This window comes from Lacerta agilis, chromosome 3 (assembly GCF_009819535.1).
Source record: "Lacerta agilis isolate rLacAgi1 chromosome 3, rLacAgi1.pri, whole genome shotgun sequence".
In the NCBI taxonomy this organism is placed as follows: Eukaryota; Metazoa; Chordata; class Lepidosauria; order Squamata; family Lacertidae; genus Lacerta; species Lacerta agilis.
The window spans coordinates 73322958-73349571 of NC_046314.1; the positions used below are offsets into that span (position 1 = coordinate 73322958).

At 41.8% G+C, this 26614-nt stretch overlaps 1 protein-coding gene across 2 annotated transcripts in view; it reads left to right on the forward strand.

Moving 5' to 3' along the window:
• The first annotated feature begins 2623 nt into the window (after window positions 1-2623).
• MAP3K21 (mitogen-activated protein kinase kinase kinase 21) overlaps window positions 2624-26614 on the forward strand; it is a 28616-nt gene continuing 4625 nt past the window's right edge. The window contains exons 1-8 of one of the 2 annotated variants that reach the window (XM_033144291.1): window positions 2624-3543; window positions 16825-17005; window positions 18038-18186; window positions 19287-19462; window positions 20768-21008; window positions 21797-21919; window positions 25109-25225; window positions 25728-25878. In XM_033144291.1, the coding sequence (XP_033000182.1) occupies window positions 2736-3543; window positions 16825-17005; window positions 18038-18186; window positions 19287-19462; window positions 20768-21008; window positions 21797-21919; window positions 25109-25225; window positions 25728-25878 (1946 nt within the window). In that variant the 5' untranslated portion in view covers window positions 2624-2735. The remainder of the gene's footprint in view (window positions 3544-16824; window positions 17006-18037; window positions 18187-19286; window positions 19463-20767; window positions 21009-21796; window positions 21920-25108; window positions 25226-25727; window positions 25879-26614) is intronic. The other variant, XM_033144292.1, reaches the window with a different exon arrangement.

The window sequence follows — 26614 nt, forward strand, 5'->3', positions numbered from 1 at the left end:
GTGGGGAAGCTGTAGCCCAGTGTTAGAGCACCTGCTTTGCATGAAAAAGGTCAATGGCTCAATTCCCTGCATCTCCAGGCTTACTTCATATGTCCTATATGCAATTGTGTTGCAAGTATCAGCAGCTACACTATCTAGTGAGCACTGATCCTTAGCATGAATCTTGCTTATATATTCTGTTGGAAAATATTGGGTATGTACCTTTATTCATTCTGTTTTGTATATTCTGCTTTATTTTACAATGTGTATGCAGGTAGCTCAGTTTTGTTATCATTCATCGGTTGTATGCCTTGTACAGTCATAGGGCCTACCTCTGGTTGTGTTCACTGCGGGTTGCGTTCGCTAAGGGTTACGAACGCGCTGAACCCAGAAGTCCCGGAATGGGTTACTTCCAGGTTTTGGCACGCACGCATGTGCAGAAGCACTAAATCGCACTTTGCACATGCACAGAAGCGCCGGATAGTGCCGTGCACATGCACAGATACAGCACTTCAGGTTGCACTCTTTTCATGTTGCGAACGGGCCTCTGGAACGGATCCCGTTTGCAACCAGAGGTACCACTGTATCTTATTTCCAGTTGATGAAGACTATTACAAAACAGTAGCATCATTCTGGGCACTGTCCTTTTGAGGCTTTTGAGACGTCTTCCATTGAAACTTTTGAAAGACTATTGTGAGACTGTCCTTAGACATCCGTTTTGAACACATGGCTTGACGATCGTCGCTACTGCTCTGTTATATTATATATAAGAACTTTGATTGGCTTACTCCTATAATTTGAATATCATTATTCTATTATATATTTTCTATGAACTATTAGCTTACGTGTTGTGTTTGTATTGTTGTGGTTAGTTCTTATTGCAACACAGGGGTTTGTTTCTAACTCAATATAGGGCAGATTCCTGTCAGAGGTGTAGGCACAACCTAAATATGGAGCAGTGATTTTACTAGGTTTGCTAGTAAATAAGCTTTGCTCTGTTTCAAATCAGGCATTCAGGTAACCAAAGACTGTGCTTCCTAACATACTCTGCCTAGAATTGTGTCTGGGTATAAAGTGGTCTCAAAACACGGCCAGCTTACAGGAATTGGGCCAAAGCAATTCAAGTGTCCATGGGATACCATCACTTACAAAGTGCTCTAGCATATTCTTTCTCTTTCTGGGCCCTGTAGTTTGTTCAGGGTTGCTGGGGATTGTAATTTAGTGGGAGATAAACTACAGTGCCCGGAATCCGTTTGAGGGGAGGAATGTGCTTTGAACGTGCTTTAAAAGTATATACAGCCCACCCCCCTCCCCCATCTCTCTATGAACTGCAGAACAACATAGCAGATCCTGACCCCTGTCATGTGCAAGGCTGTTGAAAACAAACTACCACATATTATGATGCCTGGCCTAATCTGGAGAGGCAGGAAGTACAGGATTCCAATCTCGAGGCAGGAGGCAAAGTGGGGCTTTGGGGGTTAAAGTGAGCGTCCATTTCACCCCAAAGTACCCCTGAACACGATAGCTTAGTCGGTAGAGCCCGCAACTGCTTTATCTCAATGTCATGAGTGGGTTCGAGCCCCCACGCTGGGCAAAAGATTTTCCTTCCAACTCTACAATTCTCTCTGAGTCTATGAAATAGGTTTACAGGAGTTTCCCGCTGCTGCGCCCCGTTATCACATCCCATTTCTCCGTCACCCGCGCGCGCGCACCCGAGGGAAGCCCCTGCTCAGCAACCCCCCATTCACTGGAGGTCCAGCCTTCCGGGTTTCAGGCGAAGAGCGAGCCTTGATGCCGGCGCTCTGGTTACACCGTCCGCCCCACGGCCCTCCTGGCGCCCCTTCCTCGCCCGAAGAGGCTGCTTGGTCTCTGTCGCGCGCGCCGCTCGCTCCCGCTCCTGCGCCGGGCGAAGGGCAAGAGTAGCCTCAGGCACCTGCCCGGCTTCGCTCTCCGACCTGCGCCCAGAACCTGGCCCCTGCGTCACGTGGCTGGTGCCAGCCAATCGGGGGCCAGCCAGGAGTTGTTGGTTTTTTTTTTTTTCGGGAGCAGTCGCTGTCGGAGAAGGAGGTTGGCTGGAAAAGTTGCTCTTTCGTCGCTCCGTGCCGAGCGCCCTCGCCCGCCTCTCTTGGCGTTGCTGCTTTGCGCAGAGGGGGCCAACGCCGCTCGCCCCCCGGAACTCCGTTTCCCGCCTTCGCTGCCGGAGGTGGGCCGCTTTACCTGTTGCTCCAGCCGCCCCGCCCGCTTCTCTCCGCGCGCCCCTTTCCCTTCCTTCTCCTCACCTGGCCCCTCCTGCCTTCCCTTGGAGACCCCGGAGCGCTCTCGCCTTTTGCCCTTCCGGTCAAGCCTCTTTGGCATATCTCTTCCCTTCTTCCGGCCTGCGTTGTCCCCGAACCTTTCTGCTTCCCGTCCCCAGTCTGTGGACCAGAGACCTTTCCACTTCCTCTCTTGCTTGGGCACCTTCCGCTGAGCCCCCACAGCCTCCCAGCTTAGGCTTCCTGGACTAGTTCCTTCATTCATTTTCTCCTTCCTTGTGACCCTTGCCCTGACCCCCCCCCCGGCCAATCCTCTGGCCCCCTCAACACCCCAACTTGGTCTTCCAATGCCTCTGCTGCTTTCTTCTAGCTTGCTCCACTTCCTCTGCCATCACTTTCCTACTCAGCAGAAGCGTTGAGGGGAATGGTCTTCTTTCAGAGGTTTCCCTGACTGTTCCCAATGCTGAGGCCGAAGTGGATGAGATCTGTGCCCCCGCCTTGACCATGGCCTTGGTGAGCTCCGAGGGAGCGGCTGAAGGGACCTCGGGGACCACCGGCCGTACCTCCTGCCCACTCTGGACCGTGCTCTATGACTACGAGGCCTCCGGGGAAGATGAGCTGAGCCTGCGGCGAGGAGAAGTGGTGGAGGTTCTCTCCAAAGATGCAGCGGTCTCTGGAGATGACGGCTGGTGGGCTGGCAAAATCCGCCACCGCCTCGGTATCTTCCCAGCCAACTACGTGACCTACCAGCCGGGACGCTACCAACATCCCCCACTGGGATTGCTGGAAAAGTCTGGGCATGAAGCCCAAGCCCAAGCTATGGGCGATGGACATCCTGTCAGTGGTGAAGACCATGTGGGTTCTCTAGAAGAGATTAACTTCCAGCACCTGGAACTGCAGGAGATCATTGGAGTTGGGGGCTTTGGCAAAGTTTATAAAGCAACATGGAAGGGCCAAGAAGTGGCCGTGAAAGCAGCGCGGCAGGACCCAGATGAGGACATCAAGGCCACGGCAGAGAGTGTGAGGCAGGAGGCAAAGTTGTTCTCCATGCTGAAACATCCCAACATTATTGAGCTTCATGGTGTAAGTTTGCAGGAGCCCAACCTCTGCCTGGTCATGGAATATGCTAGGGGAGGGCCCCTCAACAGAGCTCTGTCAGGGGCCTCTCCCTCCACCAGTGGGAGTCATTGGGGCCGTCGGATACCTCCTCATATACTGGTCAACTGGGCCGTGCAGATAGCTCGTGGGATGCTTTATTTGCACGAAGAAGCCTTAGTATCCATCCTTCACAGAGACCTCAAGTCAAGCAACAGTAAGTACAGTGTTCAAATACAGTAGTTTAAAATCTGAGTGAGACAAGTTACATTTTCCTTTCCATTTTTAAATGCTGCAATCCTGAACAGCACTGTGAGAAACATTGTTTTTAAACAATGGGGTGTTCTAAATAAAGGCAATGAAATATTTTTTTCTGTAAGACCTGGATTTGGCAATGCCACAATGACGCTCTAACCTCTTGAGTCAAGTTGGATAAAAGAGTCAAGTTTCAAAAGCAAAAGTTAGAGGCATTTGTATTGGGATTTGAAATCAGTACTTTTTTCTTTTCCTATTCAGAATCTGCCTTTCAATTATTCTGTGTTACAAGATAATCCAGTTCTGTTGCATGAAGTTTCTTTCCTGTTGTCGCAATACCATTGTAGATGCACAAGCTGTTCAATTTTTAGCTGTGTTTGCATTCTTAGAAAACCTGAGCAGCCTCTTACAAGAAAAAGGGTCTGGGTGACGTTTTTCTTCTGAAATTTTTGTTTCAGCATTGTTGATTATAAAAACAACAGAAGCATTTGTTTGTTTGTTTTAGGAGTTATATTTAGACTAGGGCTATTGCTTATATACACTACCTGGCTTGTAAATATTGAAAATCTAAAATAGTAACGCCGCTCAAATCTGTGGACTGTTGTTGTTGTTGTTTGGTGCCATTTTGTTAAATTTGGGAGGAAACAATATTACTTCACCAATAGCTTATTATTGTTTCCAGGTGCCTGAGGTGTTTAATGTCATAATTTGAAGGGTGGTAAGTGTGCAAAACTGCCAAAAGTGTCTCATTGTCTTTACCTGTCCTTGTGTACCATGTCAGTCTGCAGATGTGTGTGACATCATTTGATGCGCATGCATGAACCGCCAAACTCGGAAGTAACGCGTTCCGTTATTTCCGGGTTTGGCGCGTTCGTAACCCGTGTCATACGCATCCTGAAGCATGCGTAACACGAGGTATGACTGTACATGCTGGTTGGAGTAGCAGACTACAGGTCTCAGCACTGGGATAGTCACAGCCATATATTGATATCATGTGCCCAAATGTGTTGTATATCCAACATCTAATAAGTCCTCTATCTGGAAATTAATTCTCGTTAAGATGGTAAAGAGAAGAGTGAGGGAAGTCAGTGACATAGAACAGAAGTGAATAATGAAGTTTTGGGGTAGTAAGGGGAGGGATTAGATTAGAAACAGACCTTATATCGGCCCAGTTTCCACATCACCATAAGCCATAGTTAATGTTTACTATGAACAACATAGAGATCACTCTCTTGATTTGCTGCTCCCCTGGTACAAATGAAAGCAACAGACTTTGCCATTACATCCAGACTCTGAGATTCATTGTTTGTTGCTCAAACAAGCCATGATTGATAACCTTGGCTTAACAATGTGGTTTGTCCGGAGTGAAACAAGCCACATTTTCCAATTTGGATGTAAAATGAAGCTAGGCATCATGGTTTGATGTTCCCACATATGCTGGGGGAGAACTATCTGCACATCATGGTTAACTCTGGTTTACTGGGACATGTGAACACAACCACTGTTTCACTTGTGTAGCATATAAAAAAAGGTAAAGCACCCCTGACAGTTAAGTCCAGTTGCAAATGACTCTGGGGTTGCGGCGCTCATTTCACTTTACTGGCCGAGGGAGCCAACGTTTGTCCGCAGACAGTTTTTCCGGGTCATGTGGCCAGCATGACTAAGCCGCATCTGGCAAAACCAGAGCAGCACACGGAAATGCCGTTTACCTTCCCACCAGAGTGGTACCTATTTATCTGCTTGCACTTTTTGGTGTGCTTTCGAACTGCTAGGTTGGCAGGAGCTGGGACAGAGCAACGGGAGCCCACCCCATCGCGGGGATTCAAACCACCGACTTTACAATCGGCAAGCCCTAGGCTCAGTGGTTTAGACCACAGCGCCACCCGCTTCCCTCTGTGTAGCATATAAGGGTTGTTTATTTCTTATTTGATATTATGTGTGCAGGTCAGAAGCGTGTGCCTTGCATTTGTGCACAGATGTTTATGCATGCACACACACTGCATATAAGTGTTCTGTCACTTGTTTGAGATCTGTGCACCAGCTACAGTCTGGAAATTGCTGCCAGAAATGGAATGGAAAGAAGTCCTCTATGTGTGCTGCTTAAGCTTGAATGGACATCCCTCTGCCATGGTCCATAAATATGAGGCTGAAAATCATTCAAATGTGAAATATGACTAAATGTAATGAGATTATGGGAAAGTTTCAAGAAGGTAGCAGGAGAGGTGGAAAGGCCTCATTTGACTCCTTCAAGTAATTGACACTTCCTTCAGCACCCAAGGAAAAAGCTAGGTATTTATTCTCTTGCAAAACTGGTTTTATCCTTAAATACTGCCTCATTTCTGGGGAAGAAATGAAAACTCCCCAAAGTTGCAGTTTTAAATATATTACCGTGAAGTATGTCCTATAGATCCTAGTGGGACTTACCGGTAAGTTCTGGATAAACATGCTTAGGGTTGGATTATTAGATAGTGCAGATGCTGGTATGCTACACTCTGTAGTTATCTCTAGAGTGCAGGGTTGCTCCCAAGCTACACACTAAACTCCTGAGTCATAAACACCCTTTCCATCTGAGCTTTCTTCAGAATAACCAAATATATATCCCAATTGCATTCTAGCCTTAGCACAATGGTCTCACAATTGCTTTTCAGCAACCATAGCATGACCTGCTATCCACACACAAATGGGGTAGAATAGCCTTGCTACAGGCAAGGCAGCTTGGTTGTAATGCAGTTCGATTCTAAACAAAATCTGGCTGGTTCCCTTCAGGGTGGGAGAAGTGCTGGTTTTTATACTTCTAGAAATGGGGAATTGGCCATCCTGATTTTCTCCCTCCCCAAAGGCCCTGCTGAATGCAACCTGAAACCTGCATGGCACCTACGGAGCCTTATTTGCATGTCTGCTACCTCCTCCCATGTTCCATCTTAAGAAGATTACAGGATGCAGACTCGTAGCTTTTTCACCAACTAACTTTTTAAAAATTCTCTCCCTTTGTCTCCTGTCTGCCTCACTTTGTTCAGCCTGATGAAAAGTTTGGAGGAAACCTGAAAGGTTGAATACAATTTTGTGACCTATTCTTTGGCCTAATACATATATTGCCCTTATATGGATTTTGAAACATTGGCCCCATCTGTGCCATACATTTCAGTATCTTGTGGTTTTAAACAGCCATGGATTCCTCCAAAGAATCCTCCAGACTCAGGGCATATCTGAGGGGGAGGGAAGCTGCAGGGTGGAGAAAAAGGATATTGTATATCCCATTTGCAGATGTTGGAGGCCACATTTGGATATCATCCAACCAGAAAACTCCTGTGGTAAAGCACAAACACCAAACTGAAAAGAATTGACATCTGGAGAAAATATATAAAATAATTAAAATGAGATTTTTGAAATTAAGGTTACCACTAACCTTAATTTCAAAAATCTCATTTTAATTATTTTATATATTTTAAGGAATTTATATTCCAGCTTCCACCAAAACAACTATGATCAGGTGGCCTACATAATTTAAAACAAAGTAACAAAATGTCATAAAAGAAGCTGGACAACAACAGAGACAAGTTCATTAGATTAAAATACAGCCAGCATTGAAGGTACTAAAAAGATAGGAACACAGAGTCCATGTCAGGAGTGCTTCCCCTTGGTGTCCAGAAGGAATGAGGATGCATAAGGAATAGCTGCCAGGAGTCGTCGTCCTCCTTCCCAATTTCTCTCCCCAGCCTAACAAGCAGGCTGGTGGCCACAACTTTGGGTGACCTTTCAGAGAGGCGAAGTGTGTAAGGAAATGAGCGAGTGAGCCCATGATGTAGCACAGTGTTGCGCAGCATAGATGAGAAGAAAAGATATACAGTAGTGACTATGGCAAGAAGAGAAAGCAACTAAATAAGAAGGCTAGTGGCATATGAGGTTGCCAGAGACTTGCCACACATACTTGGCCCATCTGCAGCTGCTTAGCAGAACAAACCCATTAGCCATTCCTGCTACTACTTTAATTATTAGCTGTTTTGCATTAAATAATGTACTATATGGTGGGGGTTTTTTGGGGGGGGGAATCATAAAATTGTGTAATGGTTAGAGGTGGCTACATATGTTGAGTCATGAGGTTCTGCAGCAGAGTTGTTCTTCCTATAGTAATGAAGATGCAGGTCATTTATAGGAACAAGCTGCTTCAGTTTGAGCCAGCAAAGCACAGGAAATGCCCAGGCTATCTGAACTTCCTTTTAGTCAGCTTCCTTTGTGATTCGTGAAACTAGCATTGCATTATTGTCTCATCGTAAAGCCAAGCACATATGCTACGATTAGATAGCCTTTCCCTTGAGGTTTGATTAGAAATTATGACAAATGTAATAATTTCTCTCCATCCACACCCTGCCTTATGCACCCAAAGGCTTCTTGATTGCTAGGTGTTATACTGGTGCTACTTTTGCTCTGCGTGGGGATAGTCGGTGATGCAATGGAGGATGCATGAGAAAATAATAAGGAAGCAATCCCTTGGGAATTGTACTGATGTCAAAGGTTAATCACATCCCTTTCTGCTAGGTCTGGCAGAATCTCTGTGCATTAATGACAAGCAAAGTCAAGCATTTCTTTGTTTTGATTTTTGGGGGTGACCTTATTTCTGACAAATTAGAACAGAAACCATAGTGAAGGTTTCCATCATATAATACCTTTGTTCCTCTAAACAATATTTGTCTAGCTCCCTGACCTACAGATTCTTGAAATGGATTATTTTCGCTTTCCTGGCTGAATAACCAGCACTTGTATTTGGTTTAGTTTATAAACTTTCCATAGCTGTTCTGCACATGTATAAGCACATTAGAAGTGTTGTCCTGGGTCAGATTAAAGGATTACCTGGTCTATCATTATATCTTCAGCTGCTGCCAGCCAGATGTCTCAGGAAACTCAAAATATGATGGAGATTACTGTTCCTTTTCTCTCTCTCTCTCTTTTTTTTTTGTCCCAACACCTGGACATCAGAGGCATATTGACAGCTTGGAAATACAATTTTAGCAGTCACTAATGATAGACAGTGGGACGCGGGGGGCGCTGTGGGTTAAACCACAGAGCCTAGGGCTTGCCAATCAGAAGGTCAGCGGTTCGAATCCCTGCGACGGGGTGAGCTCCTGTTGCTGGGTCCTTGGACCTGCCAACCTAGCAGTTCGAAAGTACAAGTAGATAAATAGGTACCTCTCTGGCGGGAAGGTAAAAGGCGTTTCCGTGCGCTGCTCTGGTTTGCCAGCAGCGGCTTAGTTATGCTGGCCACATGACCCGAAAGCTGTACGCTGGCTCCCTCAGCCAATAAAGCAAGATGAGTGCCGCAACCCCAGAGTCGTCCGCGACTGGACCTAATGGTCAGGGGTCCCTTTACCCTTTACCTTTAGAATTGACCTCCATTCATATGTGTGTGTTTTAAATGCAATTGGTTCTAGGTTCATCACAGCATCCTGTAAAAAACTATAAGTATCTGTACAAATACTTTTGTCTTTATTTATTTAACAGAATTTGCATACTAAGCTGTATACAAATTATATACAATTTTATTGTAAATTTAGAGTGACGATAAAATATACATAGAAACTGTCAATAAACAAGTTTTTTTTTTAAAAAAAAACCCACACATACAGATTTGTAACATTAAAACAAGGATTGGGGAATAATACCCTTCCATAGAGCTTCACCAAGGTAATCTTTTGCGATTCTCTGTGTCCAAAAACCTGTCTCTTGTGATAATTATTAACACATCAAAAGAAGTAAAGGAAAATAACTTGCATTCTAATGGGAAATTAAACTTGTAAAACTAAAGTTAAATAAAATCTGTTGTATGATCACCTGACCCCCGATTATTATTATTATTATTATTATTATTATTATTATGTGTCTGAGTTCTAAATTGAAGTTATTGGGGGTGTTAACATTATGATCAGGTAGGTAGGTTGCTTATAAGAAATGGAAGTTAAGAAAACTTTTGTGTATGGTATACATACCTGTATCAATACAAACCTTTAGGCAATTCTGTGTTGGTAGTCTTGCAGTATTCTCATACGTTTTTCTCCTCAGAACATGTTCCAATTTGTTTACTAGCTCCTTAAAGTATGACCCCCGGAACTGGACACAGAGTTGGTAGTGTGCCACTTTGTAGTAGCGTTGTGGAGATTTTGAACTTGTGAATCAGCATGCAGTCTTAATTTGACTGAGTCTGGTGGGATTTAAAAGTCCCAACAACCTCTGGAGGACTACAGGTTCTCCATTTGTGCTCTGCATGGAAACTTCCATGTCTAAAATCTTCTCTGTCATATACTTCTGCCTAAACAACATCAGCATCCCTATGTAGCATTCTATGCTTTCTGTGCGTTGTTGATGTCATGTGGAGAATATGTGAGTATGACTGCATGCAGTGAAGGGCTATATTGAGAGCCAGTGTGGTGTAGTAGTTAAGAGCGATAGACTCGTAATCTGCTGAACCGGGTTCGCTTCCCCGCTCCTCTACATGCAGCTGCTGGGTGACCTTGGGCTAGTCACACTTCTCTGAAGTCTCTCAGCCCCACTCACCTCACAGAGTGTTTGTTGTGGGGGAGGAAGGCAAAGGAGAATGTTAGCCGCTTTGAGACTCCTTCGGGTAGTGAAAAGCGGGGTATCAAATCCAAACTCTTCTTCTATTAGATGGTACCACCTTCACATGGAGTGTTGCCATAGGGACTAGCTCTTTTTTAGTACTTATTTGTGGGCAAGTAACATTTTAACCAGGCCCTCAAACTTTTGCCTTTCAGGGTCCAGAACTGTTGATTTTTCAAGAGGCTTGAAAAATCTTTTGCAGCAAAAACTACTGTGAGCCTTGTGGAACCTTGAAAGAGTAACAAATCTATTATGACAAAAGCTTTTGTGGACTAGATCTTGTCTACAAAAGCTTATGCCATAACAAATTTGTTAGTTTTTAAAGTATCACAAGACTTTTTGTTACTTTGTTTATGCACATAAAACAAATACGCATATGCAAATGCGGAATGGTGCTGCAGTGATAATATGGGGCCACAGAGGCAGTGGCCGGGAGGGTAGAAAAGATTCAACTTGCCAAAACATATCTTGCTGTTGAATGTGTCTCTTGGAGCAGGATGCAAGGCCCTATGAATTATTTCTGGCATGTAGAATTTTTCATTTGCAAGAGGTGCGTAGAGCTGATGTTACAGTTCTGTTTCCCGTTATTAGTATCTTAACAAGTTCGTCAGCTTTTGAACAACTGTAATACTGTAAAATTGAAATAATCTTACTGTTTGAAACACACATGGAAAGAACTGTTGCTCTGAGCTTCAAGAGTAAGAAAATACACCTTTTAAACAAAATGGAATACCATTTTGGGGCCCTTTTGTGGAGACATTATCTATAACACATGATTTAAGGAAATGAGCGTATATACAGAATTCTGTTTTGCCCACTAATGGAGGGCATTTTTGTGCCAATGAGCTAATTATTTTAATCTGGCTCAACCAATAACTTCTTATCATCTGTCCACTTAATCTTTCTGTAGAAAATTACAGTTCTTCTGTTACTAATCTTGAATTCAGAGTCCTTTGTAAGGTAGCAAAGTTCTAATATAAGATGCCAGACCTCTGCTGATTATACCTGCTTCGGCGAATAAAAGTCTGGGGACTCTATTTGGAGCTATATCAAAGGCCCTGTGTAGTTAAAAAAACTAATATTTAAGAAAAGTTAAGCTAAAAAGTTTTCCAAGACCATTTGAAAAACAAAAACATAGCTTTTAAAACAGTTGTAAACTTGTAACCCAGGGCAGCCAATGTGGTGCTTTCCAGATGTTGTTGAACTCCAACTCCCATCAGTCTCCCTAACCATGGCTAATGGTCAGATAATAAGAATTGTATTCCAACAATATCTGGAGGCACCACATTGGTTACTCCTGCAATAACCTATCCAACTACTTCCTGATGGGTGGCAGGGTGGTGTGTTGTGCTATATCTGAATTTTAATTCATACTGTACCACCTCACATATTTCTGCCAAAGTTGCCCTTTTGAGGGGATGGTCTGGAAGGTGGCTGAATAGAGAAAAGCTTTGAAACCATTAATAGCTTGAAGAAGCCAGGCAGAAAGAGTGGGCTGAAGGACATGGGAGACTTAAGTAAATGCAGATGAGCTTGGCAGTCGAGGCCAAAATATGCATGTATCAGCCAGGGACGGGAGACACAAGATTTTCAGTTCATTGCAGGAATTTGATGGATGTGCAAGTACAAAAGGACTGCATCTTTGGTAGTGTGAAATTATTCTGCAAGTTGAGAAAGTTTCTCCCACCATTGTGAGGCTCAGGTTTTTTACAGGGGCACGACTTCACTTGCTGATCTTTGAAATAAAATATGTACTTCATTTTAGCAAGGAGCTTTTCCTCCCCCTGTTTCATAAATGACTCAGATGTCCATTGAGAAACTAGCTTGAGAATTCTAAAATGAAAACCCCGAATCAGTTACTCACTTCAAAGTTTATTGCCAAGGGGCTCTTTCTCTACCTAATGCTGCAGCTTCAGACCCAGACATGCCAGTGTTGGCAGAACAACTCTGCTTTGTTCTTTTCAGTGCTAATGAAATGTTTACTTTTGCAGGTGTGCTTTTAACTCAAGCCTGATAAGCCAGCCAGCCTTCTCCCTGCTTCCTCCAAAGCACTGCAGCAGCAGCAGCAATGTCTTGTGCCCTGTAGGTTGTTACTCAAGAAATGAAACAATTTTGAAACTTGTATTTTGTGTAAAGTTATTGTCAGAATGTTAATGCTCCTAGCTGCATAACGCTGTTCTTTAAGTCATATTTTCAACAATTATTATCTTTTGATACAAAGGCAATAAAGTTATTGAAAACAGAATTTGGGGGTTGGATTCAGAGCAAATTAAATCTCCATTGGGTTTTGTGGAAATTAATGGGATTTGAGCTTTGCATGTAGGTTTCAGTGGGTTCTAAGTATCACTTTCTGGGTCTGGATCCATGCCTTTCCTATAGAGCACAAAGTTTAATCATGGGCAGTTCTTCTAGATAAGATATGAAATGCCATTAACACTGAGCAAGTGGCTTCTTAAAATGATAGGAACACCTGTGGAAAACCCTCACATCAGATGTCAAGGAAATAAAGAACTACACAACTTTTAGAAGACATCTGAAGGCAGCCCTGTGTCAAGATATTTTAAATGTTTAACATTTTACTATGTTTTTGTATGTGCTGTAAGCTGCCCAGAGTAGCTGGGGAAATGCACCCAGATGGGCGGGCTAGAAAAAAAAGGTTATTAATTAATTAATTAATTAATTAAGCAATAGCTTGTCTTGTTGGTCATGAGGGCTTCCATAATAAAATCTACAAAAAGAGACATGGGCTGGAATACATCTTTGTGATATGGTGAATGTCCATAATCACCAATGCTTCTCTCTCCCTTCCCCAACCCAGTACATTCCACCACCAGTTTTCCCATTTTATGTTATGGGCAACCGGGGAGAATTGGAGGGGGAAGGGAGATGGAGGGGGAATTGCATTTAAAAAACAAACAACAACCAAGCAATAATAAATGGACATTGAGATGGGGTTCTCTTTAATCTGTGAGTGTTGGCACTTAGCAGGCTGAAATGAACACAAGCAAGGCAGAGAGAGACATAGAGAATGTGTGAGAGAGTCCAGGAACAGTGTGACCCATGAAATCCTGTGATCATCCACCAAGTTCAACAGCTGTACCTGCATTGCTGATTATGATTTGTTGGTTTAAAGCTGCATCAAGATCCAGTAGATTTGATAGACACAGGTCCAGCCATGTTAATATCCCACAAGCAGCTATCAAACTTGATGGTGGGTTATCCTGCAAAGCGTAGTGCAATCTGACACTTCTATGGATTTGCGTGGCCCATTGTAACTTGCCTGCCAAGCTGAAGGGAACATGGGAGGGCAGAGATTTGTGATTTGATAAAGCAGTGCCCTAAATTTACCAATAGTATCATCTTGTTCCTTGCTCCCCGCACAATAAACGGACCACCTTGAGCCAAATTAGTGCAGATAATCAAGGCATATGTTGCTACAGGGTAGTACAGGCTTCCTCAACCTCTGCCCTCCAAATGTTTTGAGACTACAATTCCCAGCATCCCTGAGCACTGGTCCTGCTAGCTAAGGATCATGGGAGTTGTATGCCAAAAACATCTGGAGGGCTGAGGTTGAGGAAGCCTGGGATAGTATGTAACCTTGCATTTTGTACTTGCATACTGCATTTACAACATCAGCTTTCTTTTGCCATTCGGTAATTGTGCTGTTGCATAATTACCATGAAATACTTTGCTGACTTGCCAATCATGGATGGCTCTCTAGGAGAAATTTGAACGCCTTTCCCCCCAGTTTAATGTCACACTTTCAACCCAACATTACAGCCAGATTTCCAAGGGCTTTGGGTTCATTATGTCCTCACTGCGACTCATCACAAAACTATCTGTACTCTCAAACTTCAGGTGATCACACTTTTACCACGTACTTTGCTGTGTTGTTGTTAAGCATTGTAGAGTTTTTCTTACAGCCAGATTTCATGTTCTTTCTCCTTTCTTTAAGGGTAAGCCCCTGTAATAATTAAGAGGTAGAATTTTATAGAACATGTAATTTCTATGCTGGAGTTTTGCAACATATGATTGATTGGCCCTTTGTTGACCAAACTGCCCGGCAGATCAGTTCAGTGTTCTGTTAACTATCCAATGGAAGTTACAAACCCAAAGGTATCACTTGCAGTGACTAAATTTCTATCAGTGAGAAGAATTCACCACCTGAGACTGGACAGGCCATCTTAGCAAGGACTCACTCGATATCATAGTAGCTTTAAAGTGTCACATAAGAACAATCTGTTTTGCTCTGAGATTGTTGTGTGCTGTGTACTTTTTATTTTTGTCTTATTGACTGTAGCATATTGATGGATTGATGTGCTTGCTGAGTGGTTTCTTGTTTCTTCCCCAAATTCATGTAGTTTTATAGCCTCTACTGTGGTTTCTTCCCTAAGGGAAGTGATGTTTGCACTCAAAGGACCCATGGAGTGGTAGCACGCTCCACCGAGGAATGGGAGAGATTTAAATGGAAAGGAGTGACTTAAATGTAGCTGCCTCTACTACAATCATCCTTGGTTTGTTACAGATAATCTTATAATTTATTGTGTGTATATTAAATTGGTCTTGTTTTAAAATGTTATTGCTATTAACGCAAAGGAGTAGGTTTTTAAATGGCTCTGTGCACCCAAATTGGTAAATAAGTGGCATGCATACACAAAATCCACTTTAGCAAATGGGCTTGATGCTATAGAGGTGCGTTCTAAAATATGTTAATGTTATGGACATAGTGCTAGTTCCGAAAGCACACTTTCCTCCTGAGTTCTCTTAGCGTCAAAGTAAATGTTTGCAAAGTGTAGCCTTTAGGAATGGGCTCAATCTGAAGTCGGAATGGCAAATATTGACATTGTGATTTTAGTGATCAAGTTCTACAAATTGTTTTCGTTTTGGTGGAGCATTTTGCATGCAGAGTCCCTCACCTGAATCATATAGCATGTGTGTTAAAAGTAACTTCCAGATTCTGCATCTGCTATTTGTGAACTTCAGTCACATATGGTTGGGTGCACAGAATAAGCCCAAGGTTGTAAAGGTCACTTGTTTTGATATGAAGCTAATGAGGGGCAAATATCTGTAGAAGTCCAAAAGGGATGGCCTAGCACAGGTTGCTTAGCAACAGACCACAAGAATTTGTTCAGTCACGAGGCACTGGCGCCTATTTAGTTTGTTTCTGTCAAGTGCTCTGCCACCCAATTTGACAAACGGGAGGGAGGGAGGGGGGAAATTATACAGAGTATATGTAGTGATTGCAATTCCTCATCCTGCTTATGGGAAATAGTTCTTCCCTGCTGCCCCCTCTTTCCCATTAAAATGAAACCTGGCCATATGCCAGTTACTACCTTTCCAAGTCAGTTTGTGTTTGGTTTCGGTCAGATTGACTGACATGGAATTTGTGGAATTTTGCTTTGTCTGTGTAGAATGCAAAACAATAGGCCTTTCATTAAAGTACAAAGGGCAGCAAGTTCATATCGCTATGTTTACCACATTTCCCCGGTTCTAATAATTCCTATCATGGGCACTGTGTTTCAATATAATTTTATTCAGTACTTTGCTTGTGCCTCAAGGCACACTGTTATGGATCAGTGACAGAGTCTTCTTCTTTAAATAAATGCATACATGAATAGTAAAATATTAAACATTCTCCACAGTTGCAAGGGTTAGAGGTCACCTCTCCTTTTGCTTGAATGCATTCCACAGCCCTAGATAGTTTTAACTGGTTACCTGTTAATGGTGCTTTGCAATTTATATGGCCAGGAAAAGAATTTAATCACAATTCATTATCTGTACACTGGACTTTGAACCATGTCTGTCTCAAGTGTGCTTGAACATAGTTCCTGCTGTTAGCAACGATAGTGTGAACTGGATATGAGAAATTTCAACGTCGTAGTTCTAGTTTAGCTGCCTCTGTGATTCACTAGTTTTGTATGCGTGAGGATTCTGACATAAATCTTCTCCTGCTGCAGTCCATCAATCACTAGGTTAAACTGCGAGGAGAATTAGCTCCAAAATTGGAAATTGAATCTGCACTATTTAGTGTATTTGGACACCACACTAAACTGAAGTTTAGTAGGATATAGTGAGCTTCTGACTCAGGTGACACTCTGTCTCCTTCCCAATCCTCCAGCATGCTGCAGGATGAGTTTGCCAGTTTTTACTTCTGGCTTCCATTAATCTCAGTTTTGGCATATCATCTGAACTGACAAACTGTAGTTACTGTTAATTAGCCTTTGAAACTAGTTACTCAGGAGAAGGGGAGAAGCACACAAGTCTAAGGTTCCGGGCAGCTTATTCACATTATGCTGAACTATGGTTTAGTATGACATCTGAACTCTCTCAATTGTAGGTGTTTACTCCTTATGTTAGTAAATCATCGTTCAAAGCATATGCATCTACTCAAACCATTGCCGGGGGGGGGGGGGGACAGGCACAGCTTTAATCCTTGATGAATTGCACTCTGAACCTCTTACTATGAGCTAAATCCAAGTTGTCCTTTATTTATTAAATAAAATTTTCAACATTAATTCGTAAAAAGGGAAACACTTGGCTCCATATTGACTATAGACAGATTATGCTTGCATTTTCAGATGGGTCAAGTTAATATTAATGATGATCTATACATTCTCCCCCCCCCCTTTTTCAGTTCTGTTGCTTGAGAAGATAGAGAATGATGATATTCATAACAAAACACTGAAGATTACAGACTTTGGCTTGGCTAGAGAGTGGCATAGAACAACTAAAATGAGTGCTGCGGGGACCTATGCATGGATGGCACCTGAAGTTATCAAATCATCCATGTTTTCTAAAGGAAGTGATATCTGGAGGTAATTATGTTTTCAGTATTCTCATTATTATTATTTTTTATAAAAAATAACTTTTGTACAGCTGAATGAAATTTGAAGCAACCTAAAGCTGTGTGGTTTTTCCTGGTGTGGTGCCTTGGTACATGCTGCAAGTGAGGAGCACCACTGATGTGTACACAAACTTACAAGGTCCTGGTTCCTAAACCTCACCCAGTCAGTCACTTTGGCACTCAGCTGATTCTAGACTTCCCTTAATGATTCTCACTATACTTCTCACTATATTGGTTCTCACTATATTGCATTCTACGGAGCAGGAGGAATAGCTCTCTATACGCCTATGTGCATTTTTTAACATCTGAAAGATGAGGTGAGATATACAAGGAGAGGAATTCAACTTTGCACCAAGGCAGTTGTTCTGTCTGGTAAAGCATTTTTGCTTCCCAGGCAGAACCATCCTCCCCCCCCCCCATCCTTTCATGCATAAAACAGTTTCATAGAATTGTAGGATCATCTACTCCAACCCCCTGCAATGCAGGAATATGCAGCTTGGATCGAACCTGCAACCTTGATGTTATCAGCACCACACTCTTAACCAACTGAGCTATCCAGGTTTCATTTACAGTATAATTAAAACAAGGCAGGTGAAAACCCACAACCACCAGAACAACAATAAAACAGCAGCAGCAAGGAGATCAAGCATCCATCTTAAACACTTCAAGGAATTATTCAGTTCATTCTTCCTTTTTGTGGACCGCAAGGTGAAGGCTTTATGGAAACAAATACAGTATGATGAAACCACTTTCAGATATGCAGAATACTTATTTATGTAGCTGGGTTTTCATTTGCTTCCAAGTAACATGCCAATGGCTGTAAGGCATTTCATTTAGCTGCAACCATGTGTTAGAAGGATGTAGAGCATGGCGATGGAATAGCCTTTGTTGCAGTGTGTTTGGATGCTTTCCTTCTTTCTAGACACATTGATGACCTTTTTAGTTTTTGTTTTGCCCTTCATTAAGCCATGTATTTAACTGTCAAATAAACATTTATTTATAGTTATGGCGTATTGCTGTGGGAACTCCTTACAGGAGAGGTTCCATACCGAGGCATTGATGGTCTTGCTGTGGCTTACGGTGTTGCTGTCAATAAGCTTACTTTGCCCATTCCATCCACATGTCCTGAACCATTTGCTAAACTAATGAAAGGTACTTGTGCTGCTTATTAAAAAGGAGGGGGGTTGCTATGAGATAATGTGCATGTTGTCTATAATATGTGTACTTTTTTTTAGATTTAGCATTTCATTTAGAAATGTCATAACTTATGTTAAGGTATAGAAAACACCAGCTTCCCATTTCATTTTAGTCCAGTACTAAAAACTTTTTTTAACGCGTTCAGCAGTGGAACATAATTTCATTTTAAAAGCTGCATTCATCTTTGAAAGTGCTTTCTTGCTCATTTATTCATTAAGTTATATTCTGCCCTTCCTCCAGAGAAGCTCAGAATAGCAGCGTAGCCTCACCACAGTCTGTGACGTAGCTCAGGTTGAGACAGTGTGGCTTAGAATCATAGAATTGTAGAGTTGGAAGGAGCCGTGAGGATCATCTAGTAGTCCAACCCCCTGGAATGCAGGAATATGCAGATGTCCCGTACGGAGATCAAACCTGCAACCTTGGTGTTATCAGCACTGAGCTGCAACCAACCGAGCTACTTGCTTAAAGTCTCCAAGTCAGTGCAGTTAACGCTCAAAGTTAATGAAAAGTTACATCAGAAGCAGTTTATTTTGTTGATGTAGCATGATTTTCTCGATGCAGGGCGTTTGCGGATCTATAAATTGAATAATTCATATGGGGGAAGTGAAGGAATCCTTATTTTTAAAAGCTCTTGTGTGCCATCCTTCCATATTCATATTTTGAGCCTGGATTAATCCATAGGACGTGGGTCTGTGCCTTCGGGTCACCATTGCAAAAAGAAGATTGTGTGAGACCCAGGCGAAAATGCACATGGTGAATATATTTGTGGTCTCACTTTTTGAAAGTGAAAGGACCGTAAGTTATTTAACAGGACATGCATAAAATAATCTGTGCATGCATCCAAGTCACATTCTACTTTTTGTACATAGCTCTGGACAGTCTGAGGAAATTGCTCTACCAAGAAAGTGCTCTATTAATTGCTTTGAGTTTTGTTTAGGAACAGTATATAAAGGTTTCAAAAGGAATGCTAAAAAAAATATATGAATTCTTAAAAGCTGTTACAGTGTCAGATTTTGCTCCCTGTTCTTCTGACTGATGCAACTGATGAATTTTAGTGTGCTGGGCTCAGGATCCCCATATCCGGCCGCCATTCACCTTGATTCTTGAGCAGCTTACTGCCATTGAGGGGGCTGTTTTGACTGAGATGCCTCAGGAATCTTTCCATTCCATGCAAGATGACTGGAAACTGGAAATTCAACAGATATTTGATGAACTGAGGACCAAGGAAAAAGTAAGTGAACGTTAAAGAATGGACACTGAGCTTATGGTATTGTGTGTCCAGTAGGATAATGATTGGATCTTTTCCCCCTCTTAATTCTTGGTACTCTTTAACTCCTTTAAATTGCTCTTTTATCCTTATGCGGTGGTGTATAGTCAGAACACATTGGGCTTAACGGCAGGTGGGATTGCCAAAGTCACCCCACTTTTTATTTTTATTTTTTTGCCATGTGCGTAAAGCTGAACACACACAAGTTGCGGGCTTACTATATACAAATGTATATGTAATTGTTTAAAAGTTGGGTGACTAATCATATCTAAAAAACAAAACCTTTGTTGAGTGAGCAACTAATTGTGAAGAAAAGAAGCTTCTGTATAATTTGAAATCTTGCCTTTTCTATGTACACACACACACACACTACACTGGGCTAACTACTCTTTTGTTACAAATATTAATGGGAAATTTCCCAAGTTGACTTTCATAGTCTACATCATGGGTAGGCAAACTAAGGCCCGGTGGCCAGATCCGGCCCAATCACCTTCTAAATCCGGCCTACAGACGGTCCGGGAATCAGTGTGTTTTTACATGAGTAGAAAAAGTAGGGCAGCCCTTGGGGCACTGACATGCATACTAGATCTTAGTTATCTGGCATTGTATTGAATAATAATAATAATAATAATAATAATAATAATAATAACAACAATAACAATTTTATTATTTATACGCCACCCAGAGTGACAGGGTTTCCCCAGCCACTCTGGGCGGCTTACAGCATATGTAAAAAATTGTAAAACATCAACCATTAAAAACCTCTCTATACAGGGCTGCCTTCAGATGTCTTCAAAAAGTCAAATAGTTGTTTATTTCCTTGACATCTGAAGGGGGGGTGTTCCACAGGTAAGGTGCCACTACCAAGAAGGCCCTCTGCCTGGTTCCCTGTAACCTCACTTCTCGCATTGAGGGAATCGCCAGAAGGCCCTAGGATCTGAACCTCAGTGTCCGGGCTGAATGATGGAGGTGGAGATGCTCCTTTAGGTATCCTGGGCCGAGGCCCATTTTTCTTTTCCTCTTCTGCAGTCTACTTGCTAAAATAATAATTTAGAGTCACATTTCAGAACACATTGTGGAAACAAACCAAATTGATGAGGGAAACAATGTCCAAAATTCCCATTTGTCCTTAATCCAACAAGGCCTGGCTAGAGTCTGGTTGACCACCTAAAAAGTTGTCAGCTATGCTATCCAGAAATACTTGTGGGTTTTTTTCATCACATGGCAGAAGACTTGTGTCCTAACTAGTATTTCTATAACTATTGTTAGGAGCTGAGGTCACGAGAAGAAGAATTAACAAGAGCTGCTCTCCATCAGAAGTCGCAAGAAGAGTTGTTGAAGCGGCGTGAGCAGCAGTTAGCAGAACGGGAGATCGATGTACTGGAGCGAGAACTCAATATTTTGATATTCCAGTTAAACCAAGACAAGCCCAATGTGAAGAAGAGAAAGGGAAAGTTCAAAAAAAGCAGATTAAAGCTTAAAGATGGTCACAGAATCAGTCTGCCTTCAGGTTTGATTTTCCTCATCTATGCGGAAAGATTTATTTAGGATGGCTACTGCATTTGCAGATTTCAAATACTGGGCTGAAAGCTTCAGAGGTTGCTATTGAAAGGTTAGATACAATACTGATATCATATTATGCATTCCAGTGTGACAAATGAGCAACATTTTGAAGATATTGAGGGGTTAGCACAGACCTCCCTTGTGCTTGATTTAGAATTTTGTTCTACCAGCCAATCAAACTTCCTGAATTGAGAAACCAAATATACTGGAGAATGTTGCTTTGAAGTAGAATTCTGGCAGGGAATTCCCCTGTTGAAAACATATTATATCTTTGTTCACTTCAAAGTATTTATTACTGGTGTGTCGAGGGTTTGTGAAAGAGCAGCAAGCATGGATTCCTTCCTCTGCTCAGTAACTGTGGCAGCAGTTCTTCCTGTACCCGTTTACCGGAGAGTAAGACCCACTGGATTCAAAGGGTCTTACTAGCATTGTGTGGGATGTTACCTTCAGAGTTGTCTCTCTGGCACTTAGTGACAATTAAATATGAGCCAACATGAACAGCAGTGTTCCACTGCTGTGTTGAAGCTAGGTTGTGATTATGCTGTAAAAACACTGCACCAAGTTCTTTAGAGGTAGGCAAAATTGCAGGTGCAACAAATAATCAATTTTGTGTTTATACCAAGTTGGGTTTTCTTTTTAATGCCTGTAACTATTGTTACATGTAAAGTAGCATGTTAGATTGAATTTTGGTTTTTATTTTATTATACAAATATATTCTTCTCCTATTTATAATAGATTTTCAACACAAGATAACAGTGCAAGCCTCCCCGAACCTGGATAAGCGAAGAAGTTTAAACAGTAACAGCTCTAGTCCACCAAGCAGCCCCCCAATAATTCCCCGTCTTCGAGCTATACAATGTAAGTATAAATCAGGTATTCCCCCCTTCCCCCGATCTTGGTTTTCCTAATCTAGAATGATTGAACTCTCCTAATATTGCAGTACATTTTATTGCCGGCAGTAAGCCCTATTGAATTCAGTGAGACTTATTTCCAATCAAACATGTATAGGAGTATACTGTAAAGTATTGTTAGCCAGTACGAGGTGAAGATATGATAGTTTAAAATAATGGACAGAAAATTCTCAAATTTAAAAAAGAATTTGTTATTAATTTCAGAGTTATTTCACACTGTGGTTAGCATTAACAATGGTAATGAGATAGTGACCTAAACTTTAACTATGTCGGAGGCTTAATTTTAGGCATTCCGCCAAACCATGGTTTCTGGTAACTATAGTTTACAGCCCCAAACCATGATTTGAGCTTCTGATCCAAACTGTTTTAGAGCTGCTTTTTTGCTTTCCTTTCCTATCTCAAGGTGCTGTGACATTTGGAAGGTAGTGTGATGCCCACAATTATGGCTGGTCAGTTCAAAAATCCTGAAGACTGCAGCACCTTGGATTGCAAACTAGCCATCAACTTCTGATTCTGGTTTCCTAGCATATTACAAACCATGGTTTGTCAATTTGGGCTGTGCAATTAAACACAAATAGCCTCTGATATTTGCTTGGCGTATGAATTGTGCCCAAGACTATATTTGTAGAACTTGAAATAATTTTATTCTCTCTCACACATACACACACACACACACGAAACATGAATTTCTAAATAAGGATTAAGAAGAATTGAAAAATAGGTGGGCAGTTTTCTGGAATGCACCTTGAGATTTTCAGTAGAGTTACTGTATGTTGTTTATCATATTTATCCAGAACCCCAACCTTCTTGGTTCGTTTGGCCATCTTTGTCACCACTGCAGGCCGCAGCGGTGACAAGATGGTGAAACGAACCAAGAAGGTTGGGATTGTGGGTAAATATGGTACCCGATACGGAGCTTCCCTGAGGAAAATGGTGAAGAAGATTGAAATTAGCCTGTATGTTGTTTGTTTGTTTGTGTCTGCCTGCCTGCCTCTGTGCACGCATGAAGGGACTTTTACATTCAACTTAGTTCCAAGTGTTTTCCCCTTTCACACAGCCTAACACTGGTTAATTATTCAGTGTCTTCTGTTTGAGGGTAATAAATTATCACTCCCGTTTCCCAGAAATGAAAGGGGCTATTGTCTGTCTGTTCAACCTGGATGTCTTGTAAACAAAAGATTATTTTCTTCTCTTTGAACAGCATTTTCTTAATCCTTTGTTCCCATTATCTTCTGTTCTTTCAGACTTGATAGATAAAGCTGAAGGGGAGTTCTTACAGGCGTTTAACTTGTGTACTTATTTGGCTGAAGCTGAAACTGTTTTCTTATTCTGTGGTACATTTTCTCCCTTCACCTAATTTTGCGCTGCACTGCAGTGGCATAAAGGAAGGAATGGGAGCCCCTTCAATACAGTTTAGAAACAGGTCTAGTCACCTTTGTCTGGAAATGAAATTCCAAGGCCATTCACATCAGGTTTTTAATGAAAATAATCAAAGGGGCTATAAAATGCAAATTCTTCCTCATGCAGGATTTATTTTTTAACTGTTGGTAATGCTTGTAATCAGTCATTACCAACTTGGAAGTTTTCTGAAGTAGGACAGGCTATATCTCTAAATTTGGTTTCTTTAGACAATTATACATTGCAACTATATGTTGAATATTCATTAGATTGTGAACCCAGTCTTGAATATTTTTGAGAGACTCCTTGAATTGGGCAGATTTTGTAAATGAGTTCGTAGTTCTCTCACTGAACAAGTAAGTCTACAAGCTTCCCACCACCACCATAATCCTTCTCAAGAACATAAAATGTTAGAGTTAGAACATTAGAATTGCCTGGGATCTACGGAACTGAGAAGAAAAGAACATATCCTGGCTGTACAGTTAAGGAGTCTGTGGTGTGCAAGCCCTTGAAGGGGCCACATGCACATTAGGCCAAATCCTGCATAGAGGTTGTTCCAAGGACTCTTGGGATATGTATACAGGAGAGGATATTGAGATTTAAAAAAAAAAAATCTAATGCAGTCACCTCTTGTAGAAATGGATCTTTGTATCCCAGTAATTGGATCCCTGTGGTTGTAATCTGAGAGAGCATTGAAAACCCACAAAAAGTTACAGTGTAAATTTACCAATTTTGTTTTCCTCATACATATATGCCACCTAAATGTATTGTACGCCATCCAATGGGCTGGATCTTCGAATCACGAGTAAGAGAAAGCTTGCAGAAGAGGATTTACCATGTCCTTTCTCTGCACTGCAACTTCTTGAAATTCAGAATAGTGTGTGATGGGGCATGCATGGGGGGTTTAGGATCGGATAGATACTGTTATCCAATTTGGGGCGACAGCCCATTCCAGAAGATCTCTCACCCTCAGGGTGACTTTTGGTCAGGCAGAGGGCTGACTGTGGATAGAAAGGGGTGCAGAAGTATCATTCTGCCAGGCTTCTTCCACTCAGATGTTCAGGAAAATGTTCAGATGTCCAATATGTTCAGGAAAAATTAGGGAAGGTATAATGAGAATATAGGATTTTTTTGGGGGGGGGGGGGTAAAATTCTCTCAACCCCATATGGCCAAGCTACTAACTACATTCCATCTAAACATGCTTCACTCAAATCTATTCCTGTTTCTGTGTTGTATAATAGTATTGTGTGGCACAGCAACACTTCACTTAGTAAATAATAATTATTTTCCCTATTATTAGTTCTCTGGGCAATGTACAAAATAGCTCTTGTCAGTGTGGCTGCCCAATCCTCTTTGCTGTATCAGTGCAACATTGTGGCTGGGTTGTTACACTGGATTAGATGAAACATGATGACTATAGCGTGGTGTCGTGTCTGAACTGGAAAGCTGCCACAACACAATACATATTGCACTATTTCAGCAGCTGTTATACCCAGTCCTAAAGATTGTTGTTGTTGATGTTGGTACTGTCAGCCATAGAATCTGACTGCTTAAAAATGGATCAAAAAGTAATGTGAGCACTTGCCTCTCATCTCCATGAGCCGGTGAAGCTATTCCTAGGATGAATGGAAGGCCTCTGTACTTAGGGATGCCTGGTTAAGAATATGGTATTTGCTTAATACCAAGCTGAAGTGCAACTTGGTATTTTCATCTCTACTCTCTTAATTGTTTCTTCAGTGATTTCCAAAACTGACCCCAATACAGCTAATGGGCAAAGAAACAGTATATATGTATACCATCAAGATGTAGATATCACAAGCGAATATGAACTTCCCAGTGGGGTTAAGAAAAAAGGCAAGACCACATTAAATCATAAAAGGTGTTGGTTGAATTAATTTCTGAGCTAAATTTGTATGCACTGATAGCCTGAGCACTTACTTGGATATCCATTCCAGAGACTGTGTTTCAAATGAATGCAATTGCATTAACTGTATATTATGACTTCGTCCTATTAAGTTATATCACAAAAGGCATTATTCTACATGTATATCTGATACAAGTGCTCAGTAACTATAGCGTGCCCAGATGTATAAAGAAAAATCAAAAGCATGAAAAGAAATCAGATATTTTCTGTTGATTGGCTTAGTTTCTTTTCTTACCTCCTACCTTCATAGATGAAATAACTCTTTGCCTGCTTGAATTTGATTTTATCTTAGCTGTCCTTTAATTGGGGAGGGGGGGAATCTCTTTTACAGTAGCATAATGTGAATGCTAAAGCATTGGGTATTTTCGGATATGCACTGCCATAAAGCCATACTGCTTGGAATTGCTCTTGAGATCTTTCATCTTTCTGCAGTGACCTCGGATGAGAGCAACAAAACGTGGGGAAGGAGCACAGTTTGTCATCAGGAAGAATTTGAAGATGTCAAGCGAGGCTTCAAAAAGAAAGGGTGCACATGGGGGCCAAGCTCAGTTCAAACAAAAGAGCGTACAGATTGTAAAGAGAGGTATGGTTGCTATGTAGCATGAGGAATGCAATACAGACTCCGCTAACCCAGAAACAGTACCTCGGGTTAAGAACTTTGCTTCAGGATGAGAACAGAAATCACACACCAGCAGCAGAAAGCCCCATTAGCTAAAGTGGTACCTCAGGTTAAGAACATTTTCAGGTTAAGAACGGACCTCCAGAACAAATTAAGTTCTTAATCCGAGGTACCACTGTACAAAGGTGGTGTTTTGTTTGTTTGTTTTTGTTTTGAGAAGCTTATATCCTGTCCTTTACCTGGAAGTCACAGAGCTGTTTAGAATAAAATGAACGCAACAGCACCTTAATAAAAACCAGTATGCATATGTAAAATTATATATACATTTTATAGTATATTTGAATCTGTTTGATCTGAAGTCTCGACTCTTGCCCATCATGGCTAGTTGGGGATTGCCTGGGGAGGGAACTGTATTAGGTGCCTTGAAGGAAGTGGTGGTGTAATGATTCTTGAAGAAGCCCACTCTGGACACTGAAGTGCTCAAAACACACACACACACACACTCACACTCCTTCTGTGTACTGTACACAGAGTAATCTGAGCGTACTGAAGCTGGTTTGTTTAAATTACCCATACTTAATGCTGACTCTGGTTCCAGACTGGACAACACGGGAAGCTGTGGTTAATTAAAACAGGAGTGAAGTCTTCTGAACAAAAGAGAGGGCAGAGGGAGCACTCAGGCCTAAAGCTTGTTCTGGCT